Below are 22,456 nucleotides of genomic sequence, written 5' to 3'. Positions count from 1 at the left end.
CTTATGAATTACATAACTACAATTTAACATATAGAAAGAAAGTTCTGGTTGTACGTACAACAGGGATGCTGGTAAAAGAGATAATTGGGTGGTAACTGTGATAACATTCAAATTGTAGCAGGAGATGGACTTCTGAATCAAGAATGTTGGGATAAGGCTACTTCTGCTTCCGTTTTCATCATTGCAGCTTGCCTTACAGCTACGGAAGAAGTTTTTTTAGTAACCACAGGATATTTCATTTACAGAAGTAATATGTCTGGTTATCCTAATAGCATTTGGATTTGGTTTTTGTCTTCAGTCTGATATTGCATATTTATATAAAAATCTTTATAACTGTATATATACTTTAAATTACTTTGTGGTTGATTAAATTGTATTAAAATTCACAGTCTGAAATGTTTGCTATCTAGAAATTTGGAAAATTATTTCTCGCTGTGCTCTTTCTATGTACACAACACGTTTATTTTTCTAGGCTTCCCAGCTCTAATCTCTATATTTAATGATTGAATGATTCATTCAATAACATTTATTATGGTAAATTTGAACTACATAGATATTTGGAAGGACTTTTTAAACAAAATAGTCTGTATTCAGAAACAGCTCACAGTGTATAATATAGAACAGTAACTCACCCCCTTTATATTAATTTATTCTTTGATGTGCATTAATATATTATGTAATTGTTCTTAGTGTTCCTTCCTGTAGTTCTGTGACATTAGAACATAGCACTACACATATCTGATTTTATCATAGCCCTAGAAGGTTTAATGTTTGATAACCCTTCCCTCTCCTCTCCCATGCCCCTGTGTTCTCTCTCTCTCTGTCTATTTCTCTCTCCCCCTCGTGCATGTATACACATCCATACATAAACACATTCTTGGGTGAAAGTTTCTCATTCTACTGAGTGGATAAGAAGCTTAATCTTCTTAAACTTTCTGCAGCCACACACACCACTCAGGTTGTGCTTGCCCTTTTTTGTGGCATCTCTTCCCCATTTCTCATTCAAGGTTATCCTTGAGATTTATTATTCAGTTAGATTCCTCCTGTGGAAACGTTATGAACATGGGTCAAGAGTAAGTCCTGTATTCTCATTCATTAAAAACGTTGGCCATGAGATCAAGGAAAATCCTTGGGTCCTCATGGTGACGCTAACCAGTTCTTGTTTTTCTTTTCTGTTATTTGGAACTTTGAGGCATGGGATAATCAGAACTGGGAAGGACTGGATACAGATTCATGAAAGTTCCTTAATCTTATTAAGTAATGATAACTAGCCTGTAATGAGTGCCTGCCATGTGCCAGGCACTGTGCTAAGTATTTCACACACAATTGGTAATCATCACATTAATAGCAAGGAAAGTCAACCACATTTTACAGAGGAGAAAACAGAGGCTGAGAAAAGAGATTCAGTAACATACCTGAGGTCACATAGCTGGTTACTGACAGAACCTGGATTGAATTTCAAATTTCGGCTCTAAATCCTACACCTCTTCCACTACATAAAATTGTCTCTCAATCAGCGATTAATGTAAATACCTGAGGAGATGCACAACTATACAGGGGCAGCAAAAACTGGAAAAAGGAAGCAGGATTATTGGATTTCTGTTTTCACATATGGCAAATTGTTATTTTAGACTTAGAAAATTTGAAATAGAATTATAGAAGACTTGTTAAAATTTTAAAGTTGCTTTGTTAATGTTTCCAGTGGAAAATTGATAGTCTTGTCTTTAATGCAGTAGTCACTAAGAATGGATTTTCTATCTCTAGTTTTAAGACAAAATTGGCTGCAGCATTGGCAAGATATCGAATCAAACATGATGCCCTTTCAATTTACCACATTCTTCCAGAAACAGTTAGGAACCAGGAACTAAGGGCCTCCACTTTGCCACTTTATGCTTGGATAAATACTTGTAAAATCAGGTAAGAGTTTTAATCAAATTCTTTATTCATATTTCAAGTCACTAGCCTTTCAAAATAATATGGTAAGAAATATTACCTTTTTAATGGAGGGGGGCACATCTGGGAGAGTGATTGGGGAATCATAGTTTGGTTCAGGATCTTATCACCAAATTACCAAAGGTAATTACATAAATATGTTAACTTTTCTGTCTCTAATGATCTTTTAACTTATTGTTGGCTACAATTTAAGTTCCATTAGATGCAATACATGCAGTGGTATTTTTACTTATTGTAGGAAAAAGATGCTAATGTTAATACATTTTTAATGTATTATATTTGTAATTACAACCTAATGTTGTATATTTACAGCCCTGAAGAAGTTTATCATAGTTTGAAGAAAAAAGGTTATCATAAAGTCAAATCTGTACCACATATTGGTGATAAAGTCTTTGCTGTGGACCAGCATTGCTATGATGTCTTAATTTTTCCATCTCATCTTAAAAATGACCTTCTAAATATAGATCTTTTCAAAGAGTATAAACTTATATTTCAGGTAAATAAACATTTACATTCATTGTGGTTCTCAATAATCCTACTTACACAAAGAATCCCTCCACTTAAAAATAAAACCTGACAAACTGATTATATATTTTACAGATTATCAGGGAAGTTCAAAAGGCCTAATTTTCACCTTAAATAAAATTAATACCTCTACAATCAGTGTTCCTATTATACTTTGGCATCTTTGTCCCACGTGCGGTTGTAGAGGACATATTCTCCTCCCTAGACTGCATGGATGGGGATACTTGTGTTGCTGGCAGCTCAAAGGCTGTATTTTTCTCTCCCAAGGGATGATTCAAAAGAAGGTAGAATAACACCTTTTCTTCCTTGCCTTTCTGGGCAAGATGCTAGTGCCATCCTGCATTTGAAAATGCAATGTGTAATACTTTCCCCTTATCTCTTTGACATAGGCTTACAGCTTTGGTTTGTAAGAAGTGTATAATGGCTATTAATGCAGGAAGAGAATGTGAGGTATAATGTGGTTTCAATAGAATGAAAAATAAAAGGTCTGAAAAATTGTTAATTTTTATGTCCTTAGATTCCAATTCCTGCCTCAGATTCACCCTAGTCTTCTATGGTTTATGCCTTCACTGTACTCACATTCTTGGGCAGAATCTCTTGCCCTTATTTTACGGTAACATCCTAGTGAGCACTGAGATCAACTGCAGAAATCCAGTCTACCTAGCCCTCTTTTATAAGCTTGTCGACCATCCTTAATTTTAATATCTGTGAACTAGCAGCATTTAGATGACAATGTAATGAAAGAATGGCAGTAGCAGAGGAGTGGGTTTTCCTCAAGGGGTAAGAATGGGAGCTAAGGCAGGACATCATTAATCTGTTAATCATGTTTTTGGTATTTTGGCATTGCCTTATCACTATATAAAAGTTAAATGATAACAGTCGTAATTTAGGCTAAACAAAGTTAGGGTCTTTGTTTTAAATCAGTTTATATCAGTTATCTTTTTTAATTTTGTATTTTAACATATATTAAGATGTTTTAAACGAAAACGGATTAGGTATCTCTTCAAATTCCTACCAAGTACTTTGTTTTACCTAAGGCAAAATGAAGTCAGTTCATGCTTCTAGTCTAACTCTTTGAAGTTCTAATCATACCCTTGTCTTGTAGGACAAATCTCGAAGTCTGGCTGTCCATTCTATAAAAGCTTTATTAAACATGGATGATGATATCTTAATGGTCAATACAGGTTCGTGGTACACAGTTGCCCATATGTCAGTCCTAACAAATAATAATACCTCAAAAATATTTGTGTGTGGAGTACAATCACAAGCTAAGGATCCTAAACTGATGAACCTTTTCACAAAAATGGGATGTAAAAGTATGTACAAATATTTATTTTTTTGGTGCTTACTGTTCTACAAGATTTAGAAATGTTAAAAATGTTTGAATTTGTTATTTTTTAATAAGGTAAAACTGTACTCCCAATATTCTGTTTCTGTTGCCAGCTGGCTCAGAAATATTAGGCTCTGCCATTAGAAGGTGCTGGAGAGACACTGCAAGACTGGAAGAGGAAGGAGAAAGGACTTTTGTTTTTCTTCCAGTGTTTGTTTATCCCTGTGGTGGCTGTGCAGGAGTCTTGGCAGTGTTAGCCTTGCCTTCTTTGCAGAGATCTGAATCTCAGCCTTGCAGGGGCCGTGCTCTTCTGACTTTCTAAGTTCCTTGTTCACTTTTCTCTCAGCCATGGTTGGTAGTGGCTACTCTCTGCAGTTATTACCTCTGTACACGTTAGAGTTCTCAAGTTGTTGACCACCTTTTGCCTAGTTAACAGAGATGATAGGAACTACTGGGTAACCAAGCAGTAGAGGAAAGGAAGTTTCTCCTTTTAGAAGTATTCTAGGTAATAAATGAAAAAAGGATGACAGAATTAGAATATGACTATTTTGCAACCCCTTTCCTGATACCACAAAGGCAGCTTAATGGATGAATATGACACAATAATGAAGTAGTTTTGTTCTCCTCCCCACCAAAAAAAAGAAAAAAAGAACAAAAAAGAATCTGAATCTAATTATGCTTCTAAATATCCAACTACTAATTTATAGGAAGCACAGAAGACAGGAACATGTGAAACTACACTCTAGGGAAGCAATTAGCAAAATCCAGACTGGGAAACTCTAGTAGAACAAATAACCAAGTTTCATTAAGAAATAAATGGTAAGAAAAATGGAAAGGGAACCTATAGATAAAAAGAAAATTAAGACATCAACCAATTGTAATGTATGTTCCTTATTTAGATCCTGATTCAAAGAAACTGTAAACAATTTTTGACGTGTGTGAGACTGTGGGGAAATTAGAGCCATGATTAGATGCCATTATTATTTGATGATAATGAGGAATTTTTAAAAGAACTTTGTGTGGTTGTATTTTAAAGGGATTTTTATCTTTTAGAGCTATATGGTGAAATATTTATAGATTCAAAATAATATGGGGGTGGTGGAAGTGGGTGCAGATATAGGTGAAACAAGATTGGGCATGAATGGTTCACTGTTGAAGCTCCATGATGGGTACTTGAGAATTTATTATATATTATATCTATTTTGTCTATATTTTAACTTTTCCAATAAAAAGTTAAAAATAGAGGAAAAAAGGAAAAGGCCTACTTGATTTTTTTAAAAAAATTCAAAAGAGACAGAATAAAAAGAGGGGAAAAATTGACCAGGCAAGAGAAAGGAGGTGAGTAGGGCAGTTTCAGGAGTGACTCCTCAGCAGTTGAGGGAAGTGGGAGCCATTGCAGAAGTGAGGGGGTGGCCTTAAGGTAGGGGCACAGAGAGTTGTAACTGAGGGAGGGTGGACTCTCTTAAACTAAATTACAGTGCCTCATAATCGCTACTGATACTCATTTTTTCTAGGGAAGATAAAATATAAACAGGGCTTAAAAATGGGAAAGAGAGGGACTGGCCCCGTGGCGCAGCGGTTAGGTTCACACGTTCCACTTCGTTGGCCCAGGGTTCGCCAGGTTTGGATCCCAGGTGCGGACATGGCACCACTTGGCAAGCCATGCTGTGGTAGGCATCCCACATATAACATAGAGGAAGATGGGCACAAATGTGAGCTCAGGGCCAGTCTTCCTCAGCAAAAAGAGGAGGAATAGCAGCAGATGTTAGCTCAGGGCTAATCTTCCTCAAAAAAAGAAAAAGAAAAAAAAATAGGAAAGAGAAATAACCAATACTGAACACTTACTGTATACTAGGCACCATGTAAAGCTTAACTACTTTACCTCAATCGTCACCACAATAGATGAGGTAGGCATTATTATCCCATTTTATGCATAAGGAAAGGAGCTTAGAGAGATTGTCATGCAGCTAGTAAATGGTGAAGTTGGGAGAAGACTTGGGTATTTCTGCCTCCAAAGCCCATTTGCCTCTCCTACATCATACTGCTTGGAATCTGACGTTAGAATGGAAAATTTACATTACATTTTATGTAGAAGATATTTAAACTTCAAAGTTATTCTCTCAAGTGAAAGAGAAAGCACTCCATTAAGAAAATTCATGTATTTGAAAAGTTATCAGAGAAGAATAGCCCTCTTTTCTGGCTGCATTAAAATGACTTTTGTTGGGGTTGAGGATTTAAAAATGAACAATGATAGATATAATTACATACTGCATTAAGATTTTTAATTAATATTTTTACATTAATTTTTCTGGTTTTTTTTCCTCCCAGATGTTGAAATACTTCCTGAGACATTTATTAACATTGACTCAAAGGACCATAGATTACAGAAAGTTAAAGTGATCCTGCTGCTCCCTCGTTGTTCAGGACTGGGTGTTAGTAATCCAGTAGAATTTATTTTAAATGAGCATGAAGGTACTTGTTTTAATTTTTAATTTCTAAATTATTGAAATTTGTGGTTAATAATTTAAAAAATAAAATTATTTAAAATCATTAAAATGACATATCAGATATATCTGATTAATGAATAGCTACCATGTATAAAGTACTTACTAAGTATAAAGTACTTACACCCATTACTTCACTTAATTCTTATACCAATCCTGTGAGATATGGGCAAGGGGGATATTAAAAATATTTCATAATTGGAATGATGTAGGTAATTAGAACAGATGCTGGCCAGTATGGTATTCTCGTATTTACCAGAGCTCAAAATATAGGCATGAAAATTTCTCAGCATTTTATAGATGAAAAAACTGAGACTCAGAAAGATTACTATAGTCTCCCTTATCCATGGTGGTATGTTCCAAGACCTCCAATGGATGCTTGAAGCCTCGGATAGTACCGAACCCTATATAGACTATGTTTTTTCCTATACATATGATAAAGTTTATTTTATAAATTGGGCAGAGTAAGAGATTAACAACACTAACTAAATAATAAGATAGCATAATTATAACAATATGCTGTAATAAATGTTATGTGAATGTGGTCTCTCTCTCTCAAAATATCTTCTTGTACTGTACTCACCCTTCTTGTGATGATGTGAGATGATACAACGGCTACTGATGAGATGAAGTGAGGTGACTGACGCAGACATTGTGAAGTGGCATTAGGCTACCACAGACCTCACTATAGTCAGAAGGAGGATCGTTGAGCCGTCACGATGTCAATGGCTGGGTGTCAGGAGCAGGTGATGTCTGCAGTTGACCACCAGTAACTGAAACTTCAGAAAGTGAAACTGCAGATAAGGCGCGTCTACTGTAATTCATTTGTATAAGGTCACACAGCTAGTTAGTAACAGAGCCAGGATTCAAATTTAGATCTGCCTTACTCTGGAGCTTATGCTCTATATACAATCCTAATTAAATCATAATCGGACTATTTCAAACTCAAGACTTCTTTAGCCTCCAGTATGTGTGTTTTATGATATGAATACCCCAGATTAAATATTAATTCTAGAAATATTTTATTTTCTTCTTTAATAAACTTTAAAATATTATTTAACATTAACATTTATTGAGCACTTGTATGTAAGGCACTGAATTAAGCACTTTGCTTGGATTATTTCATCAAATCCTCACAAGAACTCAGTAAAGTAGTACTCTTATTATCTCCATTTTACAAATGTGGACTCTGAGGCTCAGATTTTGGAGCCTCCCAGAGTCATTTGACTAGTAAGTGACAGAGGCTGGATTCAAATACAACTGCTCTGACCCCGAGGCTGGCACTTTGAATCACTCTCTTAATCCTAGTGTTAACTGAAACTGATTCTTACTTTAATCCCTTGTTTACATTGAAAGGCATATGTAAGGTTAACTAGAATATTAGAGAAAGAAGACATTCTATCAACATTCAGAGTATGGTAATTGTTTTCTGTTTCTAGTAAGGACAGAATTTTAAATGGAGAAAGAGAAATGGAGGGAAAGGAACTAATATTTATTGAGCACAACTGTGTCCCAGTCAGTATTCTAGGTAGTGTGCATGCACTGTCACTTAATATTTACAATAACTTTTTGAGGCTGTGTCATGTTATTATCTCTATTTTATAAGGGGGAAAAAACCAAGACTCAGAGAAATTTTTCAGGTTGCCTGAGGTCATGTAGCTAGTAAGTAGGGAAGCTGGGATTCAAATTCAGTTCAGTTAGCACATTCCACTGTACTACGCTATAAAAAGAATTCCACTGCACCACACCATCTTCAACTGGGCTTACACTGTACCATGTGGAATTTTGACTTGCTATAGAAAATTTCTTTCCAGTAAGAGTTAAACAGAAGAAAAACCAACTCAGATGGGAGAATGGTAGGCTGAGAAAATTCCTACACTAATTTTGGGAAATGATCAGAGAAGAAGAGTTAGTAGACGCTGAAATAAGAGAGGAGGAAACAGCAGCAGCTATAGGAAAGCATTGCAGTCAAGAGAACCAAGAGCTTAGAAGTCTGAGACTCTGGTCTTATCCTGGGCCATCTTGAAGTGAGAATGCAGAAAAAAGGAAGCCATAGGGAAAAATAAACTAGAGGCTGGGGAGAAAAGCCCAAAGGGAATTACAAATGACGAAAAGAGAGAAGTAAAAAGTTTCCTAGGTATTGGCAGTGTTTTGAAAGCCTTGATGAAGAGGTGACAGGATAAGCCAAGAAGTGGTCTTTGACAACCCTGGGGAAAAAAAGGAGGGCTTTTGAAGGAAACTGTGCTCTGATGAGGTAATAGCTGGAGAAAATAACTGCTGACCTAGCGAGTGTGGTAGAAATAGTAGCCAGAAACCTAGTGGGGATGAATCTAAAACATTATTTTATCACATTTAGATAGTAAGTGGAAGGGAGCAATCATGAAATAGTTTTGAAAAATATTTTAATATTGAAAAATATTAGAACCATTGAGGAATATATCAAATTGGTCATTGCTAACAACTTGGAATTATTTTAAAGTGGGATGAAAGAGGTAATTGATGTGGTTTTAGAGTATATAATATGTAAATAGTCCTTTAAAAAGTGACTGATAGTTTTAGAATAGAGATAGAAAAATGTGAAGTATAAAACTAAATTGGGAAGAAATGAAGTTTTATTAATCTTCAGTGATACTACTGGAATGAGGAGCAGCCAAATAGATGGTCTAAATAATTGGCTCTGGTACTCCAGGGAGTTACTGAGAGGCGGAATAACACAGAGGCTAGAAATGTGGGCTCCCTGGTTAGATTTCTGAACTAGAATCCTGGCTCTGTACTAATAGCTATGTGACCTTAGATATGTTTAATGTGTATTAAACATTTTTCTCAATATTAAAAGAGAAAATAATGCTCCAAGGGTTGTTGAATAAGATAATCGATATAGAGTATCATTCAATATGTCTTAGTTAATATTATCAAGAAATATGTTAAAATTAGTTTTAGAAATTAAAAAAGATTACTGCAAGAGTTTCTTGATCTGTTATGAAGACATGAGTTGCTTCCCTGAATTTTTATCTTCCAGAATTTCTTTTGGTGAGTTAATGTTTTCTACTGTATCCATTTGTGTTCTTTCCTACTCAGATCTGATTATAGCCCATCAGTTCTACTGTGCAAAATCAATCTTCTCTGCTCCTCTATTAGCCTCCAGACTAACTGCATCCTCTCTTCTCTACCTAAAGGACTTATTTGGCTGCTTGGATGACTATCCCAGGAGAACTTGGAGAAAAAAGAAAACAATATTAAAACTAAACAAAATTACCTTTATCAATTTAGTTTTTTAATTTTAAGTCAACATTTTTACAATACTATCTAGTTTTAATAAATATTTTCCATGAAAACTCTCATTAATAGGGAAAATGATTGAAAAATTAAATAGCAATTTGATAATAGGAATATATGGAAAACATCTAATACTTATATATTTAAAAGCATTGATTTGCTTTTAGATACAGGTTTACTTAAAGATTTCTCTCAAGGAGGCACATCAGAAGATAAACTTCATGTTCTTGCTCAACAGCAGTATGAACAGCTAACACATGCAATGAAATGTAAGTTTGTTATCTGTGCATCCCTAAAATATATTGTAAATCCTAGAAAAATCATTTATTTATTATAATCAGTCAATGAGGTATGAATCATAAGTGAATTTTCCAGAACTCAGCACCTTCAAATAACAAAATATTTTTACCAGTTTAATCTGTCTTTTAAAAATATAGTTTAGCAAGCATAGTTAAGAGTTTCTTGTTGCTGATGTGAAAATAATTATGTACTGTATATCTATTATTGTAGTTTCATCTTCTCTATTTCTTTTCTTTGGCTTCTTACTTGATGTAATTTTTCTGTTGTCCTTGTTCCTGACCCTAACAACTCTTCTACAATCCAAATAGTAATCAAACTCTTATTTCCCTTAATGCTAAATAGAGAATAGAGAGATGCAATTATAGATAAAGCCTAGATCTCTGGATTTGAAGCCTGAGTAACAAAGCTCTTTAAGTATTTATATTATTGCTTCAATCACTGCATTTATCTTTGAGTACCGTTTAGATTTTGAGTACCACTGCCCTTCCACACATGGATATGGAAATTTAGAAGTCTCTGAGAAATTACATAAATTTTTATGAATTCAGTCAGTGTTTATCAACTGTCTACTCTGGGCTAGGCATTACGTTCGGTGTTAGGGATATGAGTGTGAGTAAATCCTGACCTCCAAAGGCTCCAAGATAAATATGTGGGTATAGATAATTCAAGACATAAAGATATAGCATACGTGAGGGAGAAATAAGGCGAAATGGAAAGCACAGAGGAGATCTGCCCTTTTAGTTGATGCTGCTAATAAATATTAATTTGAACATGATAGTATGTATATGATCTATGAAATGTGTTGGTTGGAAGTTTAGGAAGTTGATAAATAATTTTTCTAATGCTTTCTCTGACTACTCTATTTAAAATTACAGGATCATCTTCTGAAACTAACCCTCTTCCATACCTTCTTTGTTTTTTTCTATAGCACTTATCACCTCCTAACAATACTATATAATTTTCCTATTTATTCATGTCAATAAAACAGGAAATAAGCTCCCCAGGGGCAGGGATATTTGTCTGTGTATCTCAAATGGCTAGAACAGTGCCTAGCATGTAGTAGGTGCTTAATGAGTGTGAATAAATGAGTGGGTGGCAGGTTGCAGTATTACTGCATATTACAGATAAGAAATCTGAGAGTTTAAGTAATTTTCCCAGGTTCATACAGCAGTGAGTAACAGAATGGGGATTCACATCTAAGTCTGTTTCTAGAATCCTTTTAACTAGTTATGCGATATGGCCAGTAGAAGAAGGGGTGAAATATCGAGCTCATGGTAATCTGCAGTATTTATTTTTTGTTTGTTTCTAACTAGGTTGGTCACATTGATTGAATTTTCAATTTCCATAAAACTCCAGTTAGATTTACTTTATTTATTGGCCACAGAAACATTACTAATACTTGCTTTAAAGGAGAGCCATGCAAACATCTGTGGAAATCATTCCCATCAAAACCATGCAGTACTAGCATAAATAGGTGTTTGGAAACATAGCAAATTTGTTTAGGATTGTTAATGGGATCATTATATTAATTACATCTTCTTTAAATATAGTTACTAAAGCTCAAGCAGTTGTTTACTGCACATGTTCAGTTTATCCAGAAGAAAATGAAGCTGTTGTTAAGAAAGCACTGGAATTTCAAGACCATGGGATTAAAGTACAACCTTACAGGTAAAAAAGAAAAGGGTTCTTCTGAACAACTTGATCAAATATTTTTGAAAGTGAATGATTATGATTTTCTAAGTTGTATTAAAGACATTCCACTTCCTTTTTGTTAGACTTTAATATGACCAAATAGCCTAATTTTTTTTACAACTTTATGTAGCTTCTGCTGAGCCTTTACGATGGCTTGGCATGAGTGTTCTTTTGCATGCCAAAAGATTCTTTTTGTTGTTGTTATTGTTGGTAAAGCTAAGGCATTTTGGCTTTGACTTGTCTGGTTCTGGATAAATTGGATCCAAATTTTATATCCCAAGCTTTAGATACATCTATGCCTCAGTACAAGAAAAATAAGTATGTAAAATAACCTTAGAAAGTAGAGAGAAAATTGGATGTTATCTGAAAACATACATTTCATAGACACTTTTAGCCTTTGATACCCACCAGGAATGAGGTAAACATTGCCTAAATAACTATAGTAGCTTCTGGGTAAAATGCTGCAATAAACTAGAGGAAAAGAAGAAAAACAGTGATATTCATCTGAACTGTGGACATCAAAGTAATGAGTAGAGCTAAGAATACATGACACCAGTTGGTTCTTCAAGTCTGTGACAATTAATAAGGTATTTTGAAACGTCTCTTCTATTTTTTTACTTATTTCTCATGTGCACTTTTTCTTTAATTCTTATAGTAGGTTCTTAATATGCATATGGTTTGCTCCCTCCATTTAATTTCGTGTTTCCCCTTTGCCGTTTCACAAGTGGCCGTGTTAAACACACCTGCTTTTCTCTCCTTACTTAGCTCTACCTCCTTAGTTAGTAGCTCCTGTTGGGGGCTGACAGCCAGCCTCACATTCTGAGAGCTTCTCAGCACAGCATTAGCTAAATCACCATCTAGTGGCAAAGAGAATTATTGCGGGTATATAACCAAATTTCATTTGTGTGGATGACTCTGAATTTGTGTGTCAGGGATAAGGTTTCTAAGAATGTAATCTGGAAAAAATGGAGTAACAACTGTATTTTATCTTCTAGATTTTATTTCAGGTAAGCCATGATTAGTAATTAATCTATAATATAGTATAAAACACATAAGTAATATTTAAAGTCAAAATAATCTGGGCTTTGGGCTTAAATTGGAGCATGTATATTGAAGAGGTTTGTAACTACTTGTTAGAAATGCTGTTGAGGGGGCTGGCCCAGTGGCCGAGTGGTTAAGTTCGCACGCTCCACTTCTGTAGCCCAGGGTTTCGCCAGTTCGGATCCTGGGTGTGGACATGGCACCACTCATCAGGCCATGCTGAGGCGGCACCCCACATGCCACTACTACAAGGACCCACAACTAAGAAGATACACCTATGTACCGGGGGGCTTTGGGGAGAAAAAGGAAAAAAATAAAATCTTAAAAAAAAAAAAAACCCAGATTTACCTTGTCAGAAAAAGCCTGACTTTTTTAGTTCAAATAAGCATGTTAATATGCCCCCATGATTTACTTCTAATTTTAATTCTAAGATAGATAGATAGATAGATAGATAGCACTAAGGAAGGGAAGGAGATGGAGGAGGAGAGGGCAGAAGAGGGAGGGCAGAAGGAAGGAAGGGAGGGAAGGAAAGAAGGAAAAGAGGGAGAGAGAGAGGAGGGAAGTTTGTTCAAGAACAGAGCTTTGCTGAGAGTTTGGCGTCCTCTTAAAGATTTCTTCCCTACCTCTGCTGTGCTACGGTAGAAGAGAGCCACATTCTTGAGTCGTCCCTTTGTTTACCACCCCAGAGATTTTAACATCCCAGGACAATGTGCAATAATAAGGTAAGTGCACTTTTCTGTTAAGTGGGAGAGTGTGCTGTGAAAGGAGGAGAAGGAAGGGTGGCTGTCACATATGGATTATGACATTACCCACCTCACTGGATCTTTGTGGGGAATGAGTATATTAAAACATGAGCAGTGCCTGGCACATAATAAATGTTCCATAAATGTTAATTGTTACAGTTGTTATTATGAGTTTGTAAATTGCCTGTTCATGTTCTTTACCACTTTTTCAACTGTATTATTCATCTTTTTCTTCTTTTTATATGTCTTGTCATTGTATAGTAGGGATATTAGCTGTTTTCATATTAATTACAAATATTTCATAGATTTTTTGTTTTAAATATTTTTAATTAAAATATTAATAAAAATTTGCTTTATAGAAATCTTAAATTTCTGTGTAGACAATTGTATCAATCTTTTCCTTATGGCTTCTACATTTTGTGTTATATTGATCCTCAGCTTATAAATGCTTTTATCAGTTTTCATTTAGTATTTTTATAATTTCATCTTTTTGTATTTAAATAATTGATTTATCTGTTTATGATCAAACTTTATTCTTTCCCCAGAAAATCCGTCCCCTGCCCCTCCCCCCACTGATTTAAAATGCCACCTTTTGTATATGCTGTAATCCCATATATACTTCTGTGTGGATCTGTAATTCTATTCTATTGGTGCTTGGCTATTTCTATACTAACACGACAATGCTTTAATTACTATAATTTTAAATAGTTTTCTCAAATTTTATTAATTGTTTAATTGCAAAAACCCCTACCCACATTTGTGTATCAAATGAAACAATCCAAATGTACATAAGGAGAAGGTTAATAATTTCCTCGCTATATCCCTCTGCCTCCAAATCCCAAAGTGTGCAGTAGCTGGAGCAGGGTCCTGAAAGTGCCTTGACAAGCCAGGTGTAATCCTTCATTCCTTTTTATTATGTGGAGGTCTGGAGGGGCACTGGGAGAGCGGGAGCACCTAGACTAAGCCCACAAGTACTGATATTTTTACCACTGGCGTGACCATCCCAGTGTGTCCCAGTCACATAGCAGCCATATGAGTGTGTGTGTGTGTGTATTGTTACAGATAATGTATACATTAAATGTATGGAACTGTCCCTATTTTAATAAGTTTTTTTTATTGAACTATAACTCACAAACCATACAATTCATCATTTTAATGTGTACAATTTAATGCTTTTTTAGTATATTGAGAAAGTTGTGCAACCATCACTACTAATTCTATAGCATTTTCAATCACCCCAAAAAGAAATTTCATACCCACTCAGCCGTCACTTCCCATTCCCCTGCTCTCCTAGCTCCTGTCAACTGCTAATCTACTTTCTTTCTCTATGGACTTGCCAATTCTAGACATTTCATTTAAATGAAGTCATACAAGATGTGGCCTTTTGTGTCTGGCTTCTTTCACTTAGCATGATGTTTTCAAGGTTCATCCATGTAATACAAAGTATCAGAACTTCCTTCCTTTGAAAGCCAAATAATATTCCGTTGTATGAATATGCCACATTTTGTTTATGCACTCATCAACTGATGGGCATTTGGGTTATTTCCACCTTCTGGATATTAAGAATGATGCTGTTATAAATATTTGTGTACAAGTTTTTACGTGGACATAAGTTTTCATTTCTCTTGGGTATATACCAAGGAGTAGAATTGCTGAGTTGTATGGTTAACTCTATGTTTGAGGAACTGCCAGACTGTTTTCTAAAGTGGTTGCATCATTTTACATTCCCATCAGTGGTGTAGGAGGGTTCCGATTTCTCCACATCCTCACCAATACTTGTAATTATCTGACTTTTTAATTCTAGCCAGCCTAGTGGGTGTGAAGTGGTATCTCACTGTGGTTTTGATTTGTATTTTGCTGGTGACTAATGATGTTGGGCTTCTTTTCATGTGCTTTTTAGCCATTTGTATATCTTCCTTGGACAAATGTCTATTCAGATTCTTTGCCCATTTTGAAATTGCATTGTATTTTTATTGTTGAATTGTAAGAGTCCTTTATATGTATATCAGACCCATCTCACGTATATACTTTGCAAATATGATCTCCCATTCTTTGGACTGTCTTTTTACTTTAGTTATAGTCCTTTAATGCACAAAAGTTTGTAATTTTGAAGTACAATTTATCTGTTTATTTTGTTGCTTGTCCTTTAGGTATCATATTTAAGACACTGTTGCTTAATCCAAGATCACAAAGAATTATGCCTATGTTTTCTTCCAAGTGTCTTGTGGTCTTAGCTCTCACATTTAGGTCTATGATTCATTTTGTTTAATTTTTGTATACGATATGAGGTAGGGGTCCAACTTTATTGTTTTGCATGTGGATATCCAGTTATCCCAGCACCATTTGTTGAATGGTCCACATTAAATGGTCTTGGCACCCATGTTGAAAATCAATTTATCATGGATGTATGGACTTATTTCTGAACTCTCAGTTCTATTTCATTGATCTATATGTTTATACTTATGCCAGTACCACAATAAGAGGTTTTTAAAATGGATGCCTAGTTTTATCGAAAATTTTGCAGCATTTTATGATATTAAATGTTTTTCTCATCTGACATTCTAACATGGTGGTGAATTAGCGCTAAGTATTTTCTAATAGTGAACAGTCTTTGAGTTTGAGGGGTAGGTACTGATAGATCGTATCTTACGTTTTGATTTTCTGATACCTAGCAAAGGTGGAGGGTGGGGAAGGTAAGTGGTACATGAGAAGAATTGGATGGCTATTCCAGCCTTTGCACTCATTATGATCATCATTAACCACATAAACCTGGCTTCTGACAGGCAAGTTGCTCACCTGGTCTCTATTGTCTCTGGATCCTTTTATCCTCATTGCTGTCAATGAGCCCAGGTCTGTAATGGCCTCTCCTGTTGTCAGTGCTGGCCTATGGAGGAAAGCCGCCCCTGAACTTCTGAGAGCTGCTGGTGCCACTCTTACCAGCACATTCCTTGTTGCTCTGATAAGGGGTGTATCTTCCAGGCCTCCTCTCAACACAGTCCACTAGTGTGTTCTCCAGCCTTAATAGGATATCCACTGGAGCAAGCTCCCTCCTCTGAGGCTTCTCATCCTTCTCCCCCGTCTGCCATGGCAGTCTGCCATTTCTTCTCACTTAATATGAGCCCGTATGTATTAGTTTTCTATTTCTGCTTAAGGAATTACCACAAATATAGCAGCTAAAGACAACACCCATAATTAGCTCAGAGTTCTGTAGGTCAGATGTCTGGCATGGCATGGCTAGATTCTCTGCTCAGGAAGTCAGCCTGATGGATTCTTTGCTGGCAACTCTGGGGAAAAATTCACTTCCAACCCCATTCTTGAGGTTGTAGAACTGAGGTCCTCATTTCTTTGCTGGTTATCAATCCAAGATTGTGCTCAGCTTCTAGAGGCCATGTTCATTCCTTGCTATGTTGCTCCTCCATCTTCCAGCCAGCAATAGTGCCTCATACTCTTCTCGTGCTTTGACTCTCCGATTCCTTCCATCTCTGACCTGTAGACCTGGATTTAAACGGCTCATGTGATTAGGTTGGGTCCACCCAGATAATACCAATAGCTTAAGGTTAACTAATTTGAGACCTTAATTACATCTGCAAAATTCCTTTTGCCATGTATATTATTTTCCTGGGCTGCCACAATGCATTATCCCAAACTTGGTGACTTATAACAACAGAACTTGATTCTCTCACAGTCCTGGAGACCAGACGTCTGAAATCAAGGTGTTGGCAGGGTTGGTTCTTTCTGGAGCCTCTCAGAGAGAATCTGTTCTGTACCTCTCTTCTAGCTTCTGGTGTTTGCTAGCAATCCTTGGCATTCCCCGGCTTGTAGCTCATCACTCCAATGTTTGCCTCCATCTTCACAGGGCCTTCTTCCTCTGTGTGTCTCTGTGTATCCTCTCTGATACAGACACCAATATTGGATTTAGGGTCTACCCTACTCCAGTATCACCTCATCTTAACTAATTATATCTGCAAAGATTCTATTTCCAAATCAGGTCACATTCTGGGGTTTTGGGTGGACATGAATTTTGGGGGACACTGTTCAACCCACAGTCCGCACTTTGGCCCCCCAAATTGATGTCTGTCTCATGTGCAAAGTACACTCAATCCACCTCAACATCCTCAAAAGCCTTCATCCATTACAGGATTAATTCCAAATCCAAAATCTCATCTAAATATCATCAATTCAAAAAATCCCATATGTCATATCTAAGTGAAGTATGAGTGAGACTCTGGGTACAAACTTATTTTATTCTTAAAAGATGTGAGCTGTAAGCTGGGGTGGAAATCATTTTGTTATGTAGGGGCAATTTCTGCAAAGTAACTTGACCAATCTTAATTATGGATTATTTCTAGCATTATAAAAGACAGCATATATGTAGCTAAAATATATCATAGTCTATTAAATAAATATTTATTGAATACTTACTATGTACTCAGCACTCTTTTAGGTTCTAGGAATGTATCAGTGAATTAAAACTGAAAAAAAAATCCCAACCTTCATATTTACTTTCTGGAGCTAAATATTTTCTAAATTGTTCAGAATTATCAGAGAGTATTCTCTACCTAATATATAAGTAAATAATTTTTCTTTGATAATTTCTATTTGTGTGGGGAACATATAAGTAAATAATTTTTCTTTGATAATTTCTATTTGTGTGGGGAACATATATGAATGATTAAATATATTTTAGTTGTAAAAGTATGGGAATATAAGAATTATTTAAAAATGAACCACTTACTATTGAAGGAGAAATTAAATATAAAAACCAGAATTTTATTTTATTTATTTATTTTTTAAAAACTGAAATTTTTTTTTTTTAAGATTTTATTTTTTCCTTTTTCTTCCCAAAGCCCCCCGGTACATAGTTGTGTATTCTTCATTGTGGGTCCTTCTAGTTGTGGCATGTGGGACGCTGCCTCAGCATGGTTTGATGAGCAGTGCCATGTCTGCGCCCAGGGTTCGAACCAACGAAACACTGGGCTGCCTGCAGCGGAGCGTGTGAACTTAAGCACTCGGCCACGGGGCCAGCCCCCAGAATTTTATTTTAAACATATTAGTGATTAGAGATTTTTATATTTCTGACACAAAGTCTTTCTGTTGTTGTTACGTACTTGCTTTCTTTAACACTACATAACTCATCCATTAATACTCAAAAAGTGATTGGTAAGAATAATGTAGTGAAAATGATAGGTCATATTTTTACACAGTTATGTGTTTCAGTCAATGATAAATCGCACCGATGATGGTGATCCCATAAGATTGGTACCATAGAGCCTAGGAGTGCAGTAGGTTATACCATCTAGGTTTGTGTAAATACACTCTATGATGTTCGCACAACGATGAAATCACCTAATGATGCATTTCTCAGAATACAGCCCCGTCATTAAGCGACTCATGTCTATATTGTAGTTGTGGAAAAGTAGCCAAAAGAAGGAAGTTATACTTTTTGTATTTTGACAACATGTGGAAGTAAAGGATATTTTGGATTATACCTTTGTGATTACTATACATATTTACCTGCTTTGATAATGGAAGCCTTTTTTGTTATATTAATGACTCAGGGAAGAGATTTTAATTTGTTGGAAGGTTGGTATTCTTGGCCTAGTTGTTTAAAGATGGAGAACTTAGGAAGAATAAATTATGAGTTAATATGAAATATGGGACTTTTAAATTTAGAACAGTATTATACTTCTTCAGCACTTTATCCTTATTTGGAATTTTTGTTTACATGATTGGTGAAAAACCTAACAGAAGAAAATTGGTTGCAATTTACTGTTCCCCTCGATTGGCAAATAAGCCATCCTAACTGTGAATTGTTTGCTCATATCTCCTGCAGGCTTAGTCCTCCCGTCCTGCCACTGTGCTCCTTAAAGGAAATACATCTGTCTACTGATAAATTTTTTAGAATGGAACCATCTGAAATTACCAATGGTTGTTTTCTTTCTGTTCTAACAAGGGAGGTAAGGAAAAAAAATTTCAATCCATGGCATACTTTGGAATTAAGAAACAACAAAGCCTCATAAAAGGAACCTAGGAATTTGTGAACATTTTGTAATGGTGTGCTTATTTTCATAATCGACAAAGGGAGGAAAAAGAATTATTACCGTGTGGCAAAAAAAAAATCCCTATTTTTATCTTTATACTTTCTCCTGAGTGTTCCTCCCTTGCTTGCTGTCCACTCCCACCTCTCCATGCACTTTGTCAACATCTAGTTCACCTTGCTTTATATGCAAGAAATAAGCTCTGTAATTTTTTTCTATCAGGTTCACAAATGGGGAATTTAAGCACAAAAAAAGTCATTTGCTGAGGCTTAAGGGATACCTTAGAAACAAAGATCTAAAAACGATTTCTTTTAGTATAATAAGGATACTCTTATTTTTACTGAAACATTGATAAATATTTGTAATATACACAGTAATAGCTAACTCCCACATTTAGTAACTGCTTCTTTAATTGTAGCGGGACCCATCTGAGACAGTGTCTGTGAAAGATGTTTTGGCCCGCGCTGCAGCAAAGGGTCTACTGGATGGGATTGAGTTGGCTAAATCTTCAAAACGGGAGAAAAAGAAGAAAAAATCAAAAATATCATTCCCCAAAACTTCCACCACTGACAGTAACGGCATCCAAATGAAAATTGCTGAGTTCCTGAATCGAGAAACTAATGCAAATGCTAATCAGTCAGAGACATTAGCCAAAACATCTCTTCAACAGAGAAATGTAACTCAAGTGGGTTCTTCCACACAGGTCAGAAAATCCAACAAGCCTGCCACCAATCCTTTAGTGCCTACACTTATGAAGAACACATCTTCCTCCAGACCGTATGAACGGCCGACAAACTTCCTAAGACCTCGACCAGAAGACAAAATGGTTGCTCTGAAACCTGTAGAGATTGTTTTGCCTCCAGTAATGTTGCCATTTCCAAGTCCTCAAGGGACCAGAGCTCAGATGCCAACTCAACATTTTTACTGTCGTTGGGGTGCACCCAAGACTCTTGTGTCCGGCTACCTTCCTACACCATCATTATCCAGGAGAGGGGAAAAGCCTAAAGAAAACTTATCTTCCTCCCTGCCCAGGCGTTCTCGACCATGGCTTTGACTGTCTTGTGTTTTTTACAGAGGTCAAGAGCAGTTGATTTTGTTCAAAGTCTGCTATTTCTCTGAAAGTTAGACATCCCTGCACAAGATACTCATCCTTTCGGTCGCTTAGTATCTTCTAAATGTGATATTACCTTCAAGAGAATTAAGACAGATGAGAATAATGTAGGCGATTAAGCAAAGCAGAATTCAGAGATTTCAACAGCTCAGTGCTGATTGTTCTAGACTGTCCAGTTGTGGACTCAGTATCAGCTGTTAGCTTTCAGTCTGGACTTAGGACACCAGTTTTAAATGAAAGCTGCAACAGTTTTTCTGGAAGGGAAACACTATCTGCCTTAGACCTCTTTTCAAACTTAATGTGCGAGGCAATATATCAGAAAGCATAGATAGATAAGGAAAAGATGATGCTGGCCTTCTCTCACCGACTTTAGATTGCTCTTCAGCGTCTAGTCAGTTGTGGTTTAATATTTTCAATCACCATCGAGGTTGGTTTTTTTCCCTTAAATATCGAAATACCTTTAAACAGATAGGAGTTTTTGTAATGTGACTGAGCGTGAGTAGGAAGAACAGGAAGTTGCGGAGTTCCAGGTGGGGTAGTTCAGACGTCTGTTTACAGAGTGAAAACTGTTTCTCATTGGAAGAGCGTCCAGGAAGGATCCTGAGCAGACTGAAAATAGCCAGCTCTCTTCTATCTATGACAAAGACTGATGTAAAAAGTGACTGTAAGCAAATTTCCATCTAAACAGTAATAACTCTGAGGAACAGGCAAAAGTGTTGAACACAAATGATTCCTATTGTTGAAGAAACCTATAAAAATTTCCAATTCTAGTCAAAGATCAGGTGAAACAGTAAAATCTACAAGTCATTTCAAATGGCACACAGTAATCTAACTTTGGCAAATGATTTCTGATGCACAATTAAAATATATTGTAACACTATGTTAATTATATTAAAAGTCACTTCATCTTGAATGTATTATCAGTTGCCTACCAAGAACTGGTATGATGATCATTTCTGGGTCTATTGATTTTTTTTTCATCATGGCAGCAGAAATTGTTTGACATTAAATCAAATAAGTTACAACTATAAATCCTATTGTTTTTTAAAAATGTCCACAGACACATTCATACAGTTTGAATTTAAAGTTCCGTTTTCAGAATCCAGTTGTGTTGAACACATTATGTAAATTTCTCACGTTCAATTCAGGTAGCATGATTATAGTAAAATATTATCCTCTTCAAAATGAATATTTAGGTCTATTTTAGCTCTAGTATTTTATTCTTTATTTCCTCACCTGAAGTGAAAATTTAAAAATGAATTTTAGTAGTAAAAATTTTTTTTAAGCTTCAGATTTTACATTTATCAGTAAAATGTGTCAGTGAAGGAAACAAGACTTTTTATACTTGAACCAGGCTTATTATATTTTAAATCCCAAAAGAATTCTCATGTTAATTACAACTCTTAAAAAGTACAGAAATGTTTTAAATGCTCACCTTATTTTACTCATTTCAAAAATCAAAAACTATATATCTCTTTGCTCTAAAAATTATAGTTTCCTCTTACTCCCACTCTCTAGCTGGCTCAGAGTAGTCCATGCCCCTAGGGGGCCAGAGCAGCTGAACTGAACTGTGTTTGGTGAAGAGCTGGTATTTTATCCCAGGAATCGTTTCTCCCTTTCCTGTCCTCTTCCTCCTGCCTGAGGCTGAAAAGTATTCCATTGTCCAACAGTAGCAGGTCTGAGATTTTTATTTTCTGTGTAAGTTATAAAAAGAAAACTCTCATTGTTAGAAATAGTTCAAGCATGTTTTTCTGATCTCTATAGCAGCATGTGATTCGTGTCATGTCACAACTTCAGCCACTGATTTTCAGTATCTCATAACATGCATCTTGTTGCTAAATTATTTTTCTCTTTAGAAGCGTATGGGGATTTTGAATTAAACCATTCATTAATTAAGCTTGCAGTTTTCTTCTTTAAGAATCTTCTAAGAAGGACATGAGCAA

General features: G+C 35.8%; 1 protein-coding gene across 7 annotated transcripts in view; it reads left to right on the top strand.

Annotated features, from left to right (window-relative positions):
* The window catches only part of NSUN7 (NOP2/Sun RNA methyltransferase family member 7), a 36,213-nt gene extending 14,668 nt beyond the window's left edge, over window positions 1–21,545 (top strand). For 2 of the 7 annotated variants that reach the window (XM_014857183.3, XM_044767737.2), the window contains 8 exons: window positions 1,765–1,917; window positions 2,266–2,449; window positions 3,584–3,794; window positions 6,137–6,280; window positions 9,756–9,857; window positions 11,439–11,556; window positions 19,198–19,321; window positions 19,821–21,545. In XM_014857183.3, coding sequence (XP_014712669.2) covers window positions 1,765–1,917; window positions 2,266–2,449; window positions 3,584–3,794; window positions 6,137–6,280; window positions 9,756–9,857; window positions 11,439–11,556; window positions 19,198–19,321; window positions 19,821–20,456 — 1,672 coding nt within the window. In that variant the 3' untranslated portion in view covers window positions 20,457–21,545. Of the gene's footprint in view, window positions 1–1,764; window positions 1,918–2,265; window positions 2,450–3,583; window positions 3,795–6,136; window positions 6,281–9,755; window positions 9,858–11,438; window positions 11,557–13,231; window positions 13,344–19,197; window positions 19,322–19,820 lie in introns of all 7 variants that reach the window. The other 5 variants (XR_011502259.1, XR_011502258.1, XM_014857184.3 and 2 more) reach the window with 5 other exon arrangements.
* The last annotated feature ends 911 nt before the right edge of the window (window positions 21,546–22,456 follow it).

Source organism: Equus asinus, chromosome 3, assembly GCF_041296235.1.
Source record: "Equus asinus isolate D_3611 breed Donkey chromosome 3, EquAss-T2T_v2, whole genome shotgun sequence".
Classification (NCBI taxonomy): Eukaryota; Metazoa; Chordata; class Mammalia; order Perissodactyla; family Equidae; genus Equus; species Equus asinus.
The sequence above is the reverse complement of the archived record's forward strand: the minus strand, read 5'-3'. Positions and strand labels throughout refer to the sequence as shown.